At 45.9% G+C, this 20,832-nt stretch overlaps 3 protein-coding genes across 3 annotated transcripts in view; 1 reads left to right on the top strand and 2 right to left on the bottom strand.

Moving 5' to 3' along the window:
• The window catches only part of LOC148436282 (uncharacterized), a 67,541-nt gene extending 62,727 nt beyond the window's left edge, over nucleotides 1-4,814 (top strand). Inside the window, exon 11 of the mRNA XM_088465079.1 lies at nucleotides 400-4,814. Coding sequence (XP_088321205.1) covers nucleotides 400-1,826 — 1,427 coding nt within the window. The 3' untranslated portion in view covers nucleotides 1,827-4,814. The remainder of the gene's footprint in view (nucleotides 1-399) is intronic.
• The window catches only part of LOC148436279 (uncharacterized), a 193,352-nt gene that overhangs the window by 86,338 nt on the left and 86,182 nt on the right, over nucleotides 1-20,832 (bottom strand). The window lies entirely within an intron of this gene.
• LOC148436281 (NACHT, LRR and PYD domains-containing protein 3-like) overlaps nucleotides 10,657-20,832 on the bottom strand; it is a 34,279-nt gene continuing 24,103 nt past the window's right edge. The window contains exons 8-9 of the mRNA XM_088465089.1: nucleotides 12,009-12,077; nucleotides 10,657-10,921 (exon numbers count right to left, since the gene is read on the bottom strand). Of these exons, the coding sequence (XP_088321215.1) occupies nucleotides 10,903-10,921; nucleotides 12,009-12,077 (88 nt within the window). The 3' untranslated portion in view covers nucleotides 10,657-10,902. The remainder of the gene's footprint in view (nucleotides 10,922-12,008; nucleotides 12,078-20,832) is intronic.

Raw genomic sequence — 20,832 nt, 5'->3', positions numbered from 1 at the left:
GGTGAACTTGGACTAATCCTAGCCCGGAAGGTTCATCTTGCAAAACGTCTGGGTTTTATTTATTGTAGCCTTAAGCAATAAATTATTACGGTTAATTGTAGTGGTATCAACGCATAGGAATCTCTTCAGCCTGTTCGCGGAAGCCCTTGAGTCCCTGAGGGACTTGTTTGGAAACCATTATCTGTGATACTATAATGTAGAAACGCATTTAGTTTCTGCATAGGAGTGGAGCAGCGGTGGTGGAAGGGGGACTTACTAAAGTTCCAGTGGAGAATTTGGAAGGTCATCAAATGGCAAGGATAGAACCTGAATTGTGTGGATTTTTTTTTAAGTTAAATCCTCAATCCATAATTCTAAGACAGATGATAAGTAGTGACCATCATCCATTTTTCTCAACAGGACTACATCAAGATCCATCTGCTCATATTAAGGAGGAATCGGTCTCATGTGATGGAGAAAACCTCACACACAATGACCTATATACACCCACAGATCATACACCGTATACATCTACTCATACTAAGGAGGAATTAGCCTCATGTGATGGAGGAGACCTCACACACACTGACATGTATACACCCACATATCATAAACAGTATACATCTCATATTAAGGAGGAATCAGTCTCATGTGACGAAGGAACCCTCACACACACTGACACATATACACCCACATATCATACACACTATACATCTACACATGTCTCGTGTGATGGAGAAGACCTCACACACACTGACATGTATACACCCACAGATCATACACAGTATATATCTACTCATACTAAGGAGGAATCTGTCTCATGTGATGGAGGAGAGCTCACAGACGCTGACATTTATACACCTACAGATCATACACAATATATATCTGTTCATATTAAGGAGGAATCCGTGTCATTTGAAGAAGGTAATTTCTCACACAGTGATATTTGTGCACCAACAGATTTTACACATGATGCATCTAAATGTACTGAGGTACAATCCAGACTTTCTTCGAACGGTGAGAGAAGTTTTAACAGCCAGCACCAGACAGCGGTAATTAACAATCCTATTGAAGATAAATCGTGGTCCTGCTCTGAATGTGCGAACAGTTTTAGCTCTAAATCGCTTCTTCTTATACACGAGAGAAGCCACACAGTGGAAAGGCCATATTCCTGCTCTGTTTGTGGGAAATGTTTTGTGAGTAACCCGAATCTTGTTCGGCATCAGAAAAGTCACACAGGGGAGAGACCCTATTCTTGTCCTGAATGTGGGAAATGTTTTATTCGTAAATCAGGTCTTCATTTACATCAGAGAAGTCACACAGGAGAGAAACCGTATTCGTGCTCCGAGTGCGGCAAATGTTTTAACCAGAAGACACATCTCACCACGCACCGGAGAAGTCACACGGGAGAAAAACCTTATTTCTGTTCCGATTGCGGCAAATGCTTCAATAGTAATTCTAACTTTGTTAAGCATCAAAGAAGTCACACGGGAGAGAAGCCATATTCTTGTTCGGAATGCGGGAAATGTTTCAATCACAAATCTGCTATTCTCACGCACCAGAGAGTTCACACTGGGGAAAAACCGTATTCGTGCTCCGAATGCGGGAAATGTTTTACGGCTAACTCGAGTCTTCTCGTCCATCAGAGAATTCACACGGGAGAGAAACCCTACTCTTGCTCTGAATGCGGGAAATGTTTTGTTAGGAAATCAAATTGTGTTAAGCATCAGAGAATTCACACGGTGAACCCATATTGTTGCTCTGATTGCGGGGAAGGCTTTAGACATAGGACAAGTCTTTACGTCCATCAGCGAAGTCACAGCAGACAAACCGTATTCTTGACGTGAGCACGGGACTAGGACATGCCCTCTTAGACATCAGAGAATCCACACCAAACGGAATCCCTATTTTTGGTTTCAGTGGGATTTTTCTTCTGCATGATGATTATTTTATCTATACATATTAATTAAGAATTGCGATGTCAATGTCTGGTTCCCTTACAAAGAGCTGTTATAACACTTGCAAATGAATACGTACAAGTTCCTATACCCTGACGAAACTGGTGAAGGTTAACGTTGCATTAACATGTGCCGCGTATCCCAGTACAAGCTGTTGTTCTCTGTTGTCCGCCATTTTCTTGCTAAAAGAGGCTGACCCAAGCCTTCTCTCCATTGATGCTTATGGAATGTTTGAAAATCTATTTGCAATGTTTTTGGTTTAGATGTCCTTTTGAAGGTGACAAGTTTAATTTCGTCAAGTGCTGATGTACTAAATAAGATTTTAGCACTAACGAAAGCAATAAATGGCTGGAGCTGGGGGCGGGGGGGGGTGTGTGTAGCCAAAATGGAGAATATTGTCATAGAAGCGATTAAGCTTCTTCACAAAGCCCGGTACGACGAACAGACGAGCACCCAGCACAGTGTGACTAAGGTTAAGCCTGTCTAGAACCTTTGATTCCCCAGTACATACAAATTTCAATGTTCTTGTCCGTTCCCTAAAAGTCGCCATCACCCTAATATAACCTGTTCTGTGCTTCCAGTTGACACCTTATTCCCCTGCATAATGGCAAGGACTGACCACTGAATATGCCATCCGTATTATATTTTATTTCATTCAGGTGTTTTTACTATATTACTCAACCACTAATGTCATATTTTTTTGTTATGATTAGACCCATATTCGGACACCCGCTGGCATTGTATAGTTAATCATTTTTTATTTATTTTTTTAACACGTCCCTACTCCTAAATTGTATATTCATGCTAGGTTCTGTGTGTCTCCAGCCCACGCTTCCTTCTTTAAATTCTGTTTTACCTGCTATTGTCTTCATCTACTGCTCACTGGACCTCATTCAGAGGCGATCGCAAGAAGCGATCACTCTCTCTGAATGAGGGCGGCCGCTTCTAGTTTTTTGGTGTGGCCTTCTGCTCGCAAGCTAAGCTGTGGGTTACCACCCACAGCTTAGCTAGCGACCAGGGAGATGGTCGCGATGGTGGTCACCATCGGGGCTTGCGACCAGACCCTAAGGTTGGGTCTGGGCACTCGCAAGCCCCAGGGAGCTTTCTGCTCTGATCGAGCAGAAAGCTCCCCACTGACATCACTGATGATGTCAGTGCGGCCGCCCACAAAACGGTAGGCGTTCCTAAAGGAACGCCTCCGTTTTGTAAACCACCCCCCCGGCCCGCCTACAAAAAGGGGCGAGCTCCGGAGCGACAGACAGCGTGTGCGCAAGGCCACCCATTGACCCGGTTGTGAGCACATCGGTGCTTGCGACCGGGTCTGAATGACCCCCACAGTCTCCAGCCAACTGATCTGCTTCAGTACCTCTCTTTGTTACTCAGCGCCATGTCATCATGAGATCATGTGCGCTGCTGAGAAAAATGAGGGGAGTCCGATGCATCCTTCATGTGCAGGGTGCCTATTTACTAAAATAATCAACATTATGTGCCCAATTGCTCAGCTGTGCAGGCCGCATGCGGCCTTTGGGCCTCGTCTATGACACCCGTCTTGCCATATATGCTTGTTGCGGCTGTGCCCCTACTTCCACCATTGTATTATTACTGTAGTGAAGCATTTCACCAAATCCACTCCCCTGAATCTCCTATACTACACCAAATTTCCGCACTTCCATATTATATTGGTTATTGAATGCTACCAGTTCTATTCAGAACAGTTTTTCCAGTACTGTTGTGAATCCTTGACAGCTGTCTGTTCTCACTGCAGTCAAAATATGGCTAATTGCTCTGTACAGTGTGGAAGAAGTTAACAGAGATCAGTGAACTTATGTACAGACTTAATTTTTGTTGCTACATAGAGGAGTTTCTTCTAATACAAAGGTTAGTGTAAGGTCGGCTAAAGGGCCATATGGGCTGAGGGCTGAAAATAACAGCCTATTGAAGGAAGAAGAGGAGGTTTGACCAATGGTGTGGCCAGTGCTTTGTGGGTGTGGCCAGTGCCATGTGGGCGTGTACACCCCCTACACGATCAGCTTCCATGTCTCTCTAAATATGTGAAATTAGAAAAATTGCATCATTTTGTATGGAAACTAGAAATGTAGTTTTATTACTTTAGATTTACGGCCAACTGAGTGGTAAGCTGAGCTGCTGGTCATTATTATGCTGTCATGGTAATAGGCCTATTTTCATGTGGAGACCTAGGGCTGTAGGTCCCATCTGTCCCGCTGTTAATCTGGCCCTGGTTTAGTGCCTGATAATTGGCACTGAGAAAAGATAGTTAAGAAATGCTGCAACTATTGTGGGAGACTCGCGGATGGCAGAGATGGAAATGTAATATTTTTGGTTTTCTCTTCCACACACTCCTCACATTATTGCACAAATCATTCATTAAAAAAATACAACCTAATGGTGTTGATATATATGCTAGCCATTAAAGTTATGTTCACTTACTGTTACCAAAAGCCTATGTAACAAACCTTGCTGTTTTATTTATTGGCTATATGTATATTAATGGCTGTATGCAGTGGCGTCTCTCCATGAGGTGACACCCGGTGTCAAAAAGGGGGCGTGGCCTTGTGTGACAGGGGCATGGCTTCGCGGGTAGAGGGCGTGGCCTCCCAGACCGAACACCCGTTTAAGTCACTCCGAGGGTCCGGGAGATGCGGGCTGCCCCTGGGGACAAGTCTGTTTCAAAGTGCCAGCTGCGGCCCCCCCCTTTCTTGTGACGCCACTGGCTGTATGTCGTGAATATTGTAGAGGTTGATGCCCTTCAGTTTTTCCATGGAAAAATTAACTTAGAAGAAAAGTAGCACTGTTGTTAATACAACTTGATTTGGTTTCTTGTATTCTTCAAATAAAAATGATAATAAACCAGATGTAAATATGCATATTTGTGTTTTTGTCTCTGATTGCTGAATATAAAGTACTGGGATATATTTAAAGAACTTAGAATGTGTGATCAAGTGGTTCTAGCCACTCTTTCTACTTTGTGGCAGCCACGATCTCAGCGGTGCCACACTTAAAAAAAAGAAAAAAAAAAAAAAGTTGTGGTGCATCAGAAAACCTCTGCTAATAGAACAGCATAGGTGAAAGTCCTGTAAGTATTGTGACTTTCTCACATGTTACAAGCTACTACTCCCAGCAATAATGTTCTCAACACTGGCAAACAAATATGCTTCCAAGACCCCCTCCTCCCAGGCATATAACGCCTCTTAAAGTGTCCAGTAGCCAAGTATGTTGAACTGTGAAGTTGACCTTCCTAGAACAGGCGATAACTCCAACTGAACTCTACTAAGCCACCACCAAGGCCATATGAAGCTCTTATTTATTTATTTATTACCAGTTATTTATATAGTGCACACATATTCCGCAGCGCTTTACAGAGAATATTTGCCCATTCACATCAGTCCCTGCCCCAGTGGAGCTTACAATCTATATTCCTTACTACTTGCACACACACTAAAGCAGAGTGTCTGTTAATAAAGTAATTCTTACCATATCTGTGTTAGCAAGTCAGGCAGACTGGGGGAGGCAGGCGATGGCGGCAGACATCCAGGCACCACAGAGTTAAATTTTTCAGCCTCCCAGGATGCACTGGGGTCCCTCTCCTATACCCCGCCCCCGAGCCTCAGGCCACTCAGTTTTCGTCGGTGCCTGGCCGGACCAGTCGCACTGTACAGAGGGGGGTCTTTTCAAGGCCCCTGAAGATTTCTTCGCAGCTGTGGCTGCACAACTAAAGTGCTCCAGCATAGGACAGTCAGTATTGACGTCCATGCTGTTACTCCTACACCCCGCCGGTACCAGAACGCCGGTACCGATCCGGGGATGCTGGTAGGTAGCTGGGGTCACAGCTAGCGGTGACCCTGGCTACCTGGACTGTGGCTGGATGCACGAGGGACAAGGTAAGCGGCGGGGTCCCGCTGTGGGCACCCGCCGGTAACACAGTCCTTTTTGGTCCCCAGGCAGGGGGCTCCCTGGGGACAGACTGTGCGTGGTACCAGGTACTGATCCTGCGCCTTCCACTAGACCACCAGGGACAGCGGACCGCAGCATGTGCGGTACAGCCGGCGTCTCCCCCGCTGCACAGTGCCATTCCACAGCGGTCTGAGCGGGCTGTGTCAGCGCTCCTCCCCCGGGCCCGCCTTCTCTCTGCTCCTCGGTGGCCATTTTCTCACTACATGTGCTGGGAATGACAAACGCTGCTGGAAGCTGTTACAGGTGCCATTGCGGTCCGGGTCCCCCGCATACCTCTCCTTCAATTAAGGTCAGTATGCAGCACTGTTTCCTACAAGGCTCTGGTCTGTGTAGTTGATCGCAGTGCTTGTAATGCAGGATGTTATCTGTGCATTGTATGTGACTTAAATGCTAGCGCTGTTTGCCTGTACTTTAATTTCTGACTGTCAGCCTTTTTCCTATCCCTGTTCTTCTGCTACAGCCCTTGCGGTGCGGTGTTGCAGGGTGTTTATTACCTCACAGTAAATGTGGTTTTTCTGTGTGGGAGGTCACATACGCTCCGTTCACACTCATCATGTGGGTGAATTTATTGTCCAAATGGTATAGCACCTGATGGACGTTTTACAGGGGGAGTCACCATTTCGGCCTTCTAAACGGCTTTTCGGGTCTCAGACGGGTAAGGACATGACGTCTGATGACGGTGACATTATTGACTTTTTCAGACACGAGCCCCTTAGTGCAAAGGAGGCGTAGTCTAGGTCTAAAGTCTATATACCTGGCCTTATACGGGCAGTCCGTGCTGCTTTGGTTATTACATATCCCCTGTGGCTAAATCCAAATATGCCTTCTTTAAGGATAAGGGTGTTGCCACTATAATTCCTCTATCTGGTCAGGTGGATCATTTAGAGGAGGCGTGGAAATCCAGGTAAGCGGTTCCAGCCTCAAAACGGTTGACCTTTTGCATACCCCTTTGCGGATAATTATTTTTCCGAATGGGAGTTACCTTTACGGGTAGATTCTCATGTTATACGCCTAGTGAGGACTGCTACGTTGCCCATGCCCTCCAGGTCCTCCTTGAAGGAGGTTACACATTGCAAGGTGCAAATATATCTAAAATCCAAATTATTCCTTTGCTGGAGGGGCTTTCAGGCCGGCTATGGCCGTGTGCTGGAGGGCCAGAGCCATGGAGTGCTGGGTAGGTAACTGGATCTCTGCACACTGACTCTCCAGCAGAGCAGGTGGATAGTGGCAAATTCTCAAAGACTTAGCCACGTTCATAATGAGACAGTCTTACATACAGCCTACTCCTTTCCAGAATCTCCTCGGCAGCAGGAGCGGCTCGGCAGCAGTAGCGGCTCGCCGCTCCCTGTGGTTGCACTCTTGGAAAGCGGACGCAGATTCCATTTGGAATGCTTTGCCTTTTACGGGATAGGTCCTGTTTGGCCCTCATCTGGACACAATTGTGGCCCTGCAGGCAGCAGCTACGTCTGCGTTTCTGCCATCGGCTACAGTCCCATCGGGGTCTGTGGCTTCGTCTTTTCGGCCCTGTGAGGCCAGGGTAAGTCAAAAATATAGCTTTCCAAGACAGTCAGTAGCCAGGAAATCTGCTCAACCATAAGAACAGGCTTGGAGTACAAGACGTCCTACTCCCAAGTTGGACTATAAGCCTTCAGCCTCACGGGACGGGCCTCCTCTCGTGGGACCCCAGAGTTGGAGGCCGGCTTCTCCAGTTCCCCTAGTGCTGGTGTCTGACCTCCACGGCCACTGGGGTAAGAGAAGTATTTTCTTGAAGGTATGTCCTCTCCTCCCGGTAAACGCCTCCCAGACGGTTTTTCGTTACAGGTCTTCTGTCAATTCAAGACAAGGCCCTGTAATTTTTGAGGGTGTTACACTCTATACTCCAGGCAGGAGTTATAGTACCTATTCCGTTGCCCCAAAGGGGAATGAGGTATTACTCCATCCTCTTTCTGCTACAGAAACCCAATGGGTCTTACCTGGACATCCTCAACCTCGAATCCTTCAACAATTTCTTAAGGGTTCCTCGGTTCAGGAGGGGGACCCTGCATTCCATCATTCAATGGAGCCTGGGAATTTTGTGGTGTCGTTGGATATATTCAGGGTGACTACCTGAATATCCCTATTTTCTTAGAACACAAGTGTTTTTCCTCAGGTTTGCAGTGGTCGATAAGCATTTCCAGTTTTACCAGGGTCATGGCAGTTATGGCAGCCCACCTGCGGATGCAGGGGGTCCGCTTGTTACCCAATCCGGGCGACCTCCTGGTGTTAACAGAGTCTCCAGAGATACTTCAGTGCCATCTGCAACGGACAATATTTGTGTTGCTACGTTAGGGCTGACTGATACACTGGAAATGGTCCTCTCTGATTCTTCACAGAGGATGCTCCATATCCCAACATCTGAGGACCTTTGTGATTGAGGAAAAGATCTCTTCATTACAGGCAAGGGTACGCAGTTGCCTGCAGAGTCGCCGAGTGTCTATTCACGCGGCAATGTGGTTCCTGGGTTCCAGGGTGTCGCTGTTCGACATGGTGGAGAGTACCCAGTGTCACTCTGAACCTCTAGAAAAATTGATCCTCTCCGGATGGGATGGGTTGCCCCATAGGATAAAGTCAATAGTGCTTTCCCCGGAGGTTTGTCTCTCTCTGGCCTGGTGGCTGCGGAAAGCTCACCTAAACAAGGGGCACCCCCTTTGGGATTGCAGACAGGGTCCTTCTGATGACGGACGCCAGTATCCGTGGCTGGGAAGCAGTGACGGGTCCACACTTGTTCCAGGGCAGGTGGACACCAGTAGTTTTTGCGCTTCCCATAAACATCTGAGTACTCAGAGCAGGATTCAAGGTTCTCCAGCATACAGGACAGGTCCTCCACGGAAATACCGTGCAGGTACTGTCTGACAATGCCATCATGATGGCTTATGTAAACCACCTAGGAGGTTCCCGAAGTCGGGCGACACTAACAGTGGTGTCCCGAATTCTGGCTTGGGTGGAAGGCTATATCCCTGCCGTCATCGGCAGTGTTCATTCAGGAATCCTCAGATGGAAAGCAGGCTTTCCCAGCCGTCAAGACGTGCATTCAGGGAAATGTCCTCTTCATCAGGAGGTGTTCAATCTTCTGGTGAACAAGTGGAGCCTTTCAGAGATGAGACTCTTATGGTAGACGTATGTTGGTCCAGTGGACCTTCCAAGTTGTGTACCTCGTCCCTCTGTTATCCCTTCTTCCTCCAATAATAGCAAGAAGGAGGCACGCTCCTGCTGATAGCTCGTGCGTGGACCAGACGGCACTATTACTCAGATCTTTGGAGTGTTTCAGTTAACAGTCCGAAGCTGTTACCTCTACGACCGGACCTGTTGTCTCAGGATCCTGGCTGATACCCAGACCTGGGTTGTCTGTCCTTGACGGTGTGTCCATGCTAAGAGCTCGGAAGATTTTATCTGCAAGAATTTACCATCAGGTATGGCATACTTTCTTTCAGTTGTGTCGCCCTACAGACTATGCTCCTCGGGTATTCCGGATATCCAGAGTGTTGGCTTTCCTACAGGTGGGCTTAGATACCGGTATTCGCCTTGCTTACCTGAAGGTGCAGGTTTCTGCCCTGTTGGTTTCATCATAGGATTGCTACTCTTCCTGATGTCCGCACCTTTGTGCAGGGTATACATTATATTCAGCATCCCTTTGTTCCACCTGTGGCTCCTTGGGATTTGGCTGTGGTCTTTAGGGTTCTCTGAGGACTGCCATTTGATCCACTGGGCTCAGTGCATTTCAAATGGCTTACGGCTAGGAATGTATTCCTTCTGGCCATTGATTTGGCCGGTAGGATCTCAGAATGGGGGGCTGTGTCATGTAGACCTTCCTTTTTCTCATCTTTCCTAGGAACTGGGCAGTGCTTCACACTTGCCCTGGTTTTTTACCTACGGTGGTGTCTAGTTTCCACATCAATGAGGAAATTATAGTACCTGCCTTTACTTCCCCAGTCCTTTCTGCTGATGAGGCCTCTTTGGATGTGGTACAGGCTCTAAGAATTTAAGTTGACCGTACCAGTCCGTTTAGGAAATCAGACTCTCGTTTTTGTCCTTTCTGGTTTCCATAAAAAGGGTTGGCCTGCCACTGCGCTAACTTTGGCAGGATGGATTCACAGGTCTTCCTGTTCCATCCTCTATTAAAGCTCTTCCACTAGGTCTGTGGGTCCTTCGTGGGCAGCTCGACGTGGCGCTTCAGCGGTGATTGGCAGCCACGTGGTCATCTGTCCATATTTTTGTAAGGTATTATGTTTTTGATACCTTCGACCTCTCAGGATGCTTCCTTCGGGCGGCGGATTCTCCTTACAGCCCAGGAGCGTCCCCACCCTTAAAGGATACTGCTTTGGGACATCCCCAAGGTATCCTGTGGATACCCTATGGACCCTGCAGTAGAAAATATGAGATATGGTAAGAACTTACCCTTGTTATCTCTATTTCTACGAAGTCCATAGGGTTCCACAGGAATCCCGCCCTGTCGCACCTGTACTGTAGATGGGCTTTGATCTGGTCACCGGTTTCTCCGTCTCCTTCTGGTGAGAATGTGATTCTTGTGTGTTCCAGACTGTCTTCTCTCTCTTTTTTGCTCCTGCTCCGGCCTATGGCTTGTTACGAAAACTGAGTGGCCTGAGGCTCGGGGGTGGGGTATCGGAGAGGGACCCCAGTGCATCCTGGGAGGCTGAAAAATGTAACTCTGTGGTGCCTGGATGTCTGCCGCCATCGCCTATACCCCAAGGTATCCTGTGGAACCCTATGGACTTAGAAATAGAGATAACAAGGGTCAGTTCTTACCATATCTCATATTTTTTATTTTATATGACTAATTAAAGGTAAAAGGCAAGGGCAAACACATATATAACAGACCCTCCTTCCCTGTGACCTAGATGTTACATATCCCAACATTATTTTTCATATACAATAAATAAATCATTCCTTTGTGGTAAGAGGTAGTGCAGCCTGTGTCATTGTCTCTGAATTCGGTTTAATCACCACTCGAAAACCTGAAAAACATAACAGGCCAATTAATATATTATTTAATTTTATATGAAAAAAATGTGAAAGCTGAAGGAAATAAGGCATAATAAATATATAAAAAAGTCTCTTTTGAGTGCCTTCTTTTCTAAATACTATATATATATATATATATATATATATATATATATATCAAATTGATTTTCTATAGCTCCACCCATAGTTCCTGAACCTGTTTTTCCCGAAAAACATAGCCCTGTGTATGTATATATATATATATATATATATATATATATTTGTATCAAGTATCTTCATATAGCGGTTTCTATAGAGTTATATGCATTTTGCAGTGCTGGAGATTGAACATCACTTCCTCACAATACTGAGGTCTTGGATTCAATTCCCATCACGGCTCTAATTGTGTGGAGTTTGTATGTTCTCCGTGCGCTTGTGTGGGTTACCATACTGGTAGGTTAATTGGCTCCTGACAAAAATGAACTCTAGTGTGTATGTGTGCATATGTGATAGGGAATATAGATTGCAAGCTCCAATGGGGCAGGGACTGATGTGAATGGTCAAATATTTAGCACCAGGGTTTGAGCACCTGCAAGCGTTACATCTTTATGCCTTACTCTAAATAAGACCCATAAAGTGTTCCGCTCTGGAACAAAAATCAATTGAACGCTGCATGCGCAGTATGCACGCAAGTGCCGGTCAGTAAAAGCGGCCCCGCTGAAAGAGGGAGAGCGCAATTTGCAGAACAGGTGAATTAACACTCTCCCTCTTTGGCAAGTATTATTTTCATACGTACGGTCGTTAAGAGGACCCGCTTCATCGCAGTCCGGCCGGATAATACATCTACGCCAAGATTTTAAACGTTTTATTCAGATTTTTTTTTTTTTTTTAGCGCAACCTTTGGAAATTGGAAGTTCAAAATTCCAACGAATTGTGGTGACTGCTGATTTCATTCAGAGAAAATATTGTCACATAATATTGTGTTTCCATAAGGTCCATGATTGCGTTGCCATTCTGTATGTACACAGATTATAGTGAGAGCAAAGTGATATTATGCAACATACTGACATTAATGTCTGATACAGAACTTCAGTATCTTACCGTCGTAAAAGAGAACGCATCTGTGTCCTTATACTTCTCAGTATCTTTGTTTTGTCTCCTTTAGAGACCCTGCAAACAACAAAGAATTCATCACATTGTTACATTACTAGTATTTTGGGCCTCTTCATTCACCGTGTCGCTAGCAGTCGTGCCCAGTGTTGCAGGGTTTTATTTTACCTCTGTCTTCCCCTACCTTCTCTCTGTTCCCCACCTCCTGTCTGTCTCTCTCATCTCTGTCCCTCCTGTCTCTCTCATTTCTGTCCCTCCTGTCTGTCTCTCTCTTCTCTGTCCCTCCTGTCTGTCTCTCTCATCTCTGTCCCTCCTGTCTGTCTCTCTTATCTCTGTCCCTCCTGTCTGTCTCTCTCATCTCTGTTCCCCACCTCCTGTCTGTCTCTCTCATCTCTGATCCTCCTGTCTGTCTCTCTTATCTCTGTCCCTCCTGTCTGTCTGTCTCTCTCATCTCTGTCCCTCCTGTCTGTCTCTCTCATCTTTGTCTCTCTCATCTCTGTCCCTCCTGTCTGTCTCTCTCATCTCCGTCCCTCCTGTCTGTCTCTCTCTTTGGTGTATATTTACTAAAGTGAGAGTTTTTAGAAGTGGAGATGTTGCCCATAGCAACCAATCAGATTCTACTTAACATTTACCTAGCACCTTCTAGAAGATAATAGCTAGAATCGGATTGGTTGCTATGGGCAACATCTCCACTTCTAAAAACTCTCACTTTAGTAAATGTACTCCTTTATCTCATCTATGTCCCCTGTCTCCTGGTCTGTCTCTCTATCTCATCTCTGACCCTCCTGTCGCCCCGTCTGCCTCTCTCTTTCTCTTATCTATGTTTCTCCTTTCCCCATCTGTCTCTCTAATTTCTGTCCCCCTTGTCGGAATTTAGTTACCATCCCAGTGGTCGGGATGCAGGCGCTCAGAATACCGGCGCCAGTAACCCGTCAGCAGTCGGACTCCCGGTGCCAGAGTCCCGAGCGCCGGTAAACCGACAGTAACTATTAGGGGGAGGGTTAGGGTTAGGCTATTACCTTCAGGCGTCAGGATTCTGACTGTCAGGATGCCGTTGTCTGTATTCTGATTGCCGGGATCCCGTTACCAACCTCTCCATCTTTCTCTCATCTCTCTCTTGTTTGTCTCTCTATCATCTCTGTCTCCTCTCTCTCCCTCATATATATATATATATATATATATATATATATATATATATAATCTCTGCCTCCCTTTGTCTTTCTCTCATCTCTATATATCCTCCGGTCTATCTGTCTCTCTCTCATCTTTTTCTTCCCTCCCCCATTTCTCTTTCACTCATTTTTATCACGGTTCCTAATTTCTCTCTCATCACCTTTTTCCCCCTCCCCTATCTCGTCTCTTTCTCCCTCACCCTGTCTATCTCTCATCTCTGCCCCCATCCCCATATCTATCTATCTCTCTCTCATCTGTCCACCGTCTGTCACTCTCTACTCATCTCTGCCCCTCCACCAGTCTACCTCTCTTCCATCGCTTTCCTCCCTCCCCCCACCCATTTCTCTTTCTTATCATTGTCCTACGCCCTCCTTATTTCTTTCTCATTACTATGCCCTCTCATCTCTCTCTAATTTCACCCCCCCTTCTCCTCCTTCCACAGGGGATGGGGGGTGTTTAATCAGTTCAAAATACTGGCAGGAGGGTGTAGACCTGTGCAGCCATACAACAATGTTGGAGAGGTTATGGGGTAAATTTACTAAAGTAAGAGTTTTTAGAAATGAGTTTTAGAGGTGATGTTGCTCATAGCAACCAATCAGATTCTAGCTATTATCTTCTAGAAGGTGCTAGTTAAATGTTAAATAGAATCTGATTGATTGGTTGCTATGGGCAACATCACTTCTAAAACTCACTTCTAAAAAAATCTCACTTTAGTAAATTTACCCCCTATGTCTGGGTGTCAGGCAGCCAGTGAGAGCTATGAGAGGAGCTCTCCATACGCAATTACTATACAGATTCAGTAACAGATTATATTATACATTCTGCCAGTGGGTCATCATAAACGACAGCTAAACTTAAAGTATAAATGACAGATTTACTGATAAGCTAATAGATCTTGGACCTATTAAAACAAACATCTTTACGACTGCAATAATAGGGTATTCTTACAAACGTTATGTTTCTCTTCTCCGGGAGAAGTTTGGAGAGGAGAGGCAGGTGGCCATTTCGGGGACGGGCTCTTTACGTCATTAGGCTTTGCCCCCGTTGCGGCAAAATGCTGCAAATCGCAGTTCTGTGGGAGGGAGGCGGAGCTAAAATGATGCGTTTCATGTCATTGAGCCTCTTCCCCACCCTATGGACCTGCGATTCCCTGTTTTATCTCCCCATCCTTCCCATTTCACTAGTGGGAGATACACACACTCTTCCAGGGGTCCTGGGGACTACCCGAAGAGTCCCTCACACAGAAGTATTACACCACAGTCCTGCAGATTATTATAGAATGTATAGTATCATCCTCAGCTCAGCTCCTGCAGGGTACAGCCCGGATGTCTGAGTCCCTAACACAGAAGTATCACACCACAGTCCTGCATATTATTATATAATGTATAGTATAATCCTCACCTCAGCTCCTGCAGGGTACAGCCTGGATGTCTGAGTCCCTCACACAGAGGTATTACACCACAGTCCTGCATATTATTATATAATGTATAGTATAATCCTCACCTCAGCTCCTGCAGGGTACAGCCCCGATGTCTGAGTCCCTCACACAGAGGTATTACACCACAGTCCTGCATATTATTATATAATGTATAGTAGTGTAATCCTCACCTCAGCTCCTGCAGGGTACAGCCCGGATATCTGAGTCCCTCACACAGAGCTGTTACACCACAGTCCTGCAGATTATTATATAATGTATAGTATTATCCTCACCTCAGCTCCTGCAGGGTACAGCCCCGATGTCTGAGTCCCTCACGCAGAGGTATTACACCACAGTCCTGCATATTATTATATAATGTATAGTAGTGTAATCCTCACCTCAGCTCCTGCAGGGTACAGCCCGGATGTCTGAATCCCTCACACAGAGGTATTACACCACAGTCCTGCAGATTATTATATAATGTATAGTATAATCCTCACCTCAGCTCCTGCAGGGTACAGCCCGGATGTCTGAGTCCCTCACACAGAGGTATTACACCACAGTCCTGCAGATTATTATATAATGTATAGTATAATCCTCACCTCAGCTCCTGCAGGGTACAGCCCGGATGTCTGAGTCCCTCACACAGAGGTATTACACCACAGTCCTGCAGATTATTATAGAATGTATAGTATCATCCTCAGCTCAGCTCCTGCAGGGTACAGGCCGGATGTCTGAGTCCCTCACACAGAGGTATTACACCACAGTCCTGCAGATTATTATATAATGTATAGTATAATCCTCACCTCAGCTCCTGCAGGGTACAGCCCGGATGTCTGAGTCCCTCACACAGAGGTATTACATCACAGTCCTGCAGATTATTATATAATGTATAGTGTAATCCTCACCTCAGCTCCTGCAGGGTACAGCCCGGATGTCTGAGTCCCTCACACAGAGGTATTACACCACAGTCCTGCAGATTATTATATAATGTATAGTAGTGTAATCCTCACCTCAGCTCCTGCAGGGTACAGCCCGGATGTCTGAGTCCCTCACACAGAGGTATTACACCACAGTCCTGCATATTATTATATAATGTATAGTATAATCCTCACCTCAGCTCCTGCAGGGTACAGCCCGGATGTCTGAGTCCCTCACACAGAGGTATTACACCACAGTCCTGCAGATTATTATATAATGTATAGTGTAATCCTCACCTCAGCTCCTGCAGGGTACAGCCCGGATGTCTGAGTCCCTCACACAGAGGTATTACACCACAGTCCTGCAGATTATTATATAATGTATAGTATAATCCTCACCTCAGCTCCTGCAGGGTACAGCCCCGATGTCTGAGTCCCTCACACAGAGGTATTACACCACAGTCCTGCAGATTATTATATAATGTATAGTATAATCCTCACCTCAGCTCCTGCAGGGTACAGCCCGGATGTCTGAGTCCCTCACACAGAGGTATTACACCACAGTCCTGCAGATTATTATATAATGTATAGTAGTGTAATCCTCACCTCAGCTCCTGCAGGGTACAGCCCGGATGTCTGAGTCCCTCACACAGAGGTATTACACCACAGTCCTGCATATTATTATATAATGTATAGTATAATCCTCACCTCAGCTCCTGCAGGGTACAGCCCGGATGTCTGAGTCCCTCACACAGAGGTATTACACCACAGTCCTGCAGATTATTATATAATGTATAGTGTAATCCTCACCTCAGCTCCTGCAGGGTACAGCCCGGATGTCTGAGTCCCTCACACAGAGGTATTACACCACAGTCCTGCAGATTATTATATAATGTATAGTGTAATCCTCACCTCAGCTCCTGCAGGGTACAGCCCGGATGTCTGAGTCCCTCACACAGAGGTATTACACCACAGTCCTGCAGATTATTATATAATGTATAGTATAATCCTCACCTCAGCTCCTGCAGGGTACAGCCCCGATGTCTGAGTCCCTCACACAGAGGTATTACACCACAGTCCTGCAGATTATTATATAATGTATAGTATAATCCTCACCTCAGCTCCTGCAGGGTACAGCCCGGATGTCTGAGTCCCTCACACAGAGGTATTACACCACAGTCCTGCATATTATTATATAATGTATAGTATAATCCTCACCTCAGCCCCTGCAGGGTACAGCCCGGATATCTGAGTCCCTCACACAGAGGTATTACACCACAGTCCTGCATATTATTATATAATGTATAGTATAATCCTCACCTCAGCTCCTGCAGGGTACAGCCCGGATATCCGAGTCCCTCACACAGAGGTATTACACCACAGTCCTGCAGATTATTATATAATGTATAGTATAATCCTCACCTCAGCTCCTGCAGGGTACAGCCCGGATGTCTGAGTCCCTCACACAGAGGTATTACACCACAGTCCTGCAGATTATTATATAATGTATAGTATAATCCTCACCTCAGCTCCTGCAGGGTACAGCCCGGATATCCGAGTCCCTCACACAGAGGTATTACACCACAGTCCTGCAGATTATTATATAATGTATAGTGTAATCCTCACCTCAGCTCCTGCAGGGTACAGCCCGGATATCTGAGTCCCTCACACAGAGGTATTACACCACAGTCCTGCAGATTATTATATAATGTATAGTATAATCCTCACCTCAGCTCCTGCAGGGTACAGCCCGGATGTCTGAGTCCCTCACACAGAGGTATTACACCACAGTCCTGCAGATTATTATATAATGTATAGTATAATCCTCACCTCAGCTCCTGCAGGGTACAGCCCGGATGTCTGAGTCCCTCACACAGAGGTATTACACCACAGTCCTGCAGATTATTATATAATGTATAGTATAATCCTCACCTCAGCTCCTGCAGGGTACAGCCCGGTTGTCTAAGTCCCTCACACAGAGGTATTATATCACAGTCCTGCAGATTATTATATAATGTATAGTGTAAACCTCACCTCAGCTCTTGCAGGGTACAGCCCGGATGTCTGAGTCCCTCACACAGAGGTATTACACCACAGTCCTGCAGATTATTATATAATGTATAGTATAACCCTCACCTCAGCTCCTGCAGGGTACAGCCCGGATATCCGAGTCCCTCACACAGAGGTATTACACCACAGTCATACAGATTATTATATAATGTATAGTATAATCCTCACCTCAGCTCCTGCAGGGTACAGCCCGGATGTCTGAGTCCCTCACACAGAGGTATTACACCACAGTCATACAGATTATTATATAATGTATAGTGTAATCCTCACCTCAGCTCCTGCAGGGTACAGCCCGGATGTCTGTCCCTCACACAGAGGTATTACACCACAGTCCTGCAGATTATTATATAATGTATAGTATAATCCTCACCTCAGCTCCTGCAGGGTACAGCCCGGATATCTGAGTCCCTCACACAGAGGTATTACACCACAGTCCTGCAGATTATTATATAATGTATAGTATAATCCTCACCTCAGCTCCTGCAGGGTACAGCCCGGATGTCTGAGTCCCTCACACAGAGGTATTACACCACAGTCCTGCAGATTATTATATAATGTATAGTGTAATCCTCACCTCAGCTCCTGCAGGGTACAGCCCGGATGTCTGAGTCCCTCACACAGAGGTATTACACCACAGTCCTGCATATTATTATATAATGTATAGTATAATCCTCACCTCAGCTCCTGCAGGGTACAGCCCGGATATCTGAGTCCCTCACACAGAGGTATTACATCACAGTCCTGCAGATTATTATATAATGTATAGTATAATCCTCACCTCAGCTCCTGCAGGGTACAGCCCGGATGTCTGAGTCCCTCACACAGAGGTATTACACCACAGTCCTGCAGATTATTATATAATGTATAGTAGTGTAATCCTCACCTCAGCTCCTGCAGGGTACAGCCCGGATGTCTGAGTCCCTCACACAGAGGTATTACACCACAGTCCTGCATATTATTATATAATGTATAGTATAATCCTCACCTCAGCTCCTGCAGGGTACAGCCCGGATGTCTGAGTCCCTCACACAGAGGTATTACACCACAGTCCTGCAGATTATTATATAATGTATAGTATAATCCTCACCTCAGCTCCTGCAGGGTACAGCCCCGATGTCTGAGTCCCTCACACAGAAGTATTACACCACAGTCCTGCAGATTATTATATAATGTATAGTGTAATCCTCACCTCAGCTCCTGCAGGGTACAGCCCGGATGTCTGAGTCCCTCACACAGAGGTATTACACCACAGTCCTGCAGATTATTATATAATGTATAGTGTAATCCTCACCTCAGCTCCTGCAGGGTACAGCCCGGATGTCTGAGTCCCTCACACAGAGGTATTACACCACAGTCCTGCAGATTATTATATAATGTATAGTATAATCCTCACCTCAGCTCCTGCAGGGTACAGCCCCGATGTCTGAGTCCCTCACACAGAGGTATTACACCACAGTCCTGCAGATTATTATATAATGTATAGTATAATCCTCACCTCAGCTCCTGCAGGGTACAGCCCGGATGTCTGAGTCCCTCACACAGAGGTATTACACCACAGTCCTGCATATTATTATATAATGTATGGTATAATCCTCACCTCAGCCCCTGCAGGGTACAGCCCGGATATCTGAGTCCCTCACACAGAGGTATTACACCACAGTCCTGCATATTATTATATAATGTATAGTATAATCCTCACCTCAGCTCCTGCAGGGTACAGCCCGGATATCCGAGTCCCTCACACAGAGGTATTATATCACAGTCCTGCAGATTATTATATAATGTATAGTATAATCCTCACCTCAGATCCTGCAGGGTACAGCCCGGATGTCTGAGTCCCTCACACAGAGGTATTACACCACAGTCCTGCAGATTATTATATAATGTATAGTATAATCCTCACCTCAGCTCCTGCAGGGTACAGCCCGGATGTCTGAGTCCCTCACACAGAGGTATTACACCACAGTCCTGCAGATTATTATATAATGTATAGTATAATCCTCACCTCAGCTCCTGCAGGGTACAGCCCGGATATCCGAGTCCCTCACACAGAGGTATTACACCACAGTCCTGCAGATTATTATATAATGTATAGTGTAATCCTCACCTCAGCTCCTGCAGGGTACAGCCCGGATATCTGAGTCCCTCACACAGAGGTATTACACCACAGTCCTGCAGATTATTATATAATGTATAGTGTAATCCTCACCTCAGCTCCTGCAGGGTACAGCCCGGATGTCTGAGTCCCTCACACAGAGGTATTACACCACAGTCCTGCAGATTATTATATAATGTATAGTATAATCCTCACCTCAGCCCCTGCAGGGTACAGCCCGGATGTCTGAGTCCCTCACACAGAGGTATTACACCACAGTCCTGCAGATTATTATATAATGTATAGTATAATCCTCACCTCAGCCCCTGCAGGGTACAGCCCCGATGTCTGAGACCCTCACACAGAGGTATTACACCACAGTCCTACAGATTATTATATAATGTATAGTATAATCCTCACCTCAGCTCCTGCAGGGTACAGCCTGGATGTCTGAGTCCCTCACACAGAGGTATTACACCACAGTCCTGCAGATTATTATATAATGTATAGTATAACCCTCACCTCAGCCCCTGCAGGGTACAGCCCGGATGTCTGAGTCCCTCACACAGAGGTATTACACCACAGTCCTGCAGATTATTATATAATGTATAGTGTAATCCTCACCTCAGCTCCTGCAGGGTACAGCCCGGATGTCTGAGTCCCTCACACAGAGGTATTACACCACAGTCCTGCAGATTATTATATAATGTATAGTATAATCCTCACCTCAGCTCCTGCAGGGTACAGCCCGGATGTCTGAGTCCCTCACACAGAGGTATTACACCACAGTCCTGCAGATTATTATATAATGTATAGTATAATCCTCACCTCAGCTCCTGCAGGGTACAGCCCGGTTGTCTAAGTCCCTCACACAGAGGTATTATATCACAGTCCTGCAGATTATTATATAATGTATAGTGTAAACCTCACCTCAGCTCTTGCAGGGTACAGCCCGGATGTCTGAGTCCCTCACACAGAGGTATTACACCACAGTCCTGCAGATTATTATATAATGTATAGTATAACCCTCACCTCAGCTCCTGCAGGGTACAGCCCGGATATCCGAGTCCCTCACACAGAGGTATTACACCACAGTCATACAGATTATTATATAATGTATAGTATAATCCTCACCTCAGC

This window comes from Taudactylus pleione, unplaced genomic scaffold (genome assembly GCF_031769625.1).
Source record: "Taudactylus pleione unplaced genomic scaffold, aTauple2 ptg001845l, whole genome shotgun sequence".
Taxonomy (NCBI): Eukaryota; Metazoa; Chordata; class Amphibia; order Anura; family Myobatrachidae; genus Taudactylus; species Taudactylus pleione.
The sequence above is the reverse complement of the archived record's forward strand: the minus strand, read 5'-3'. Positions and strand labels throughout refer to the sequence as shown.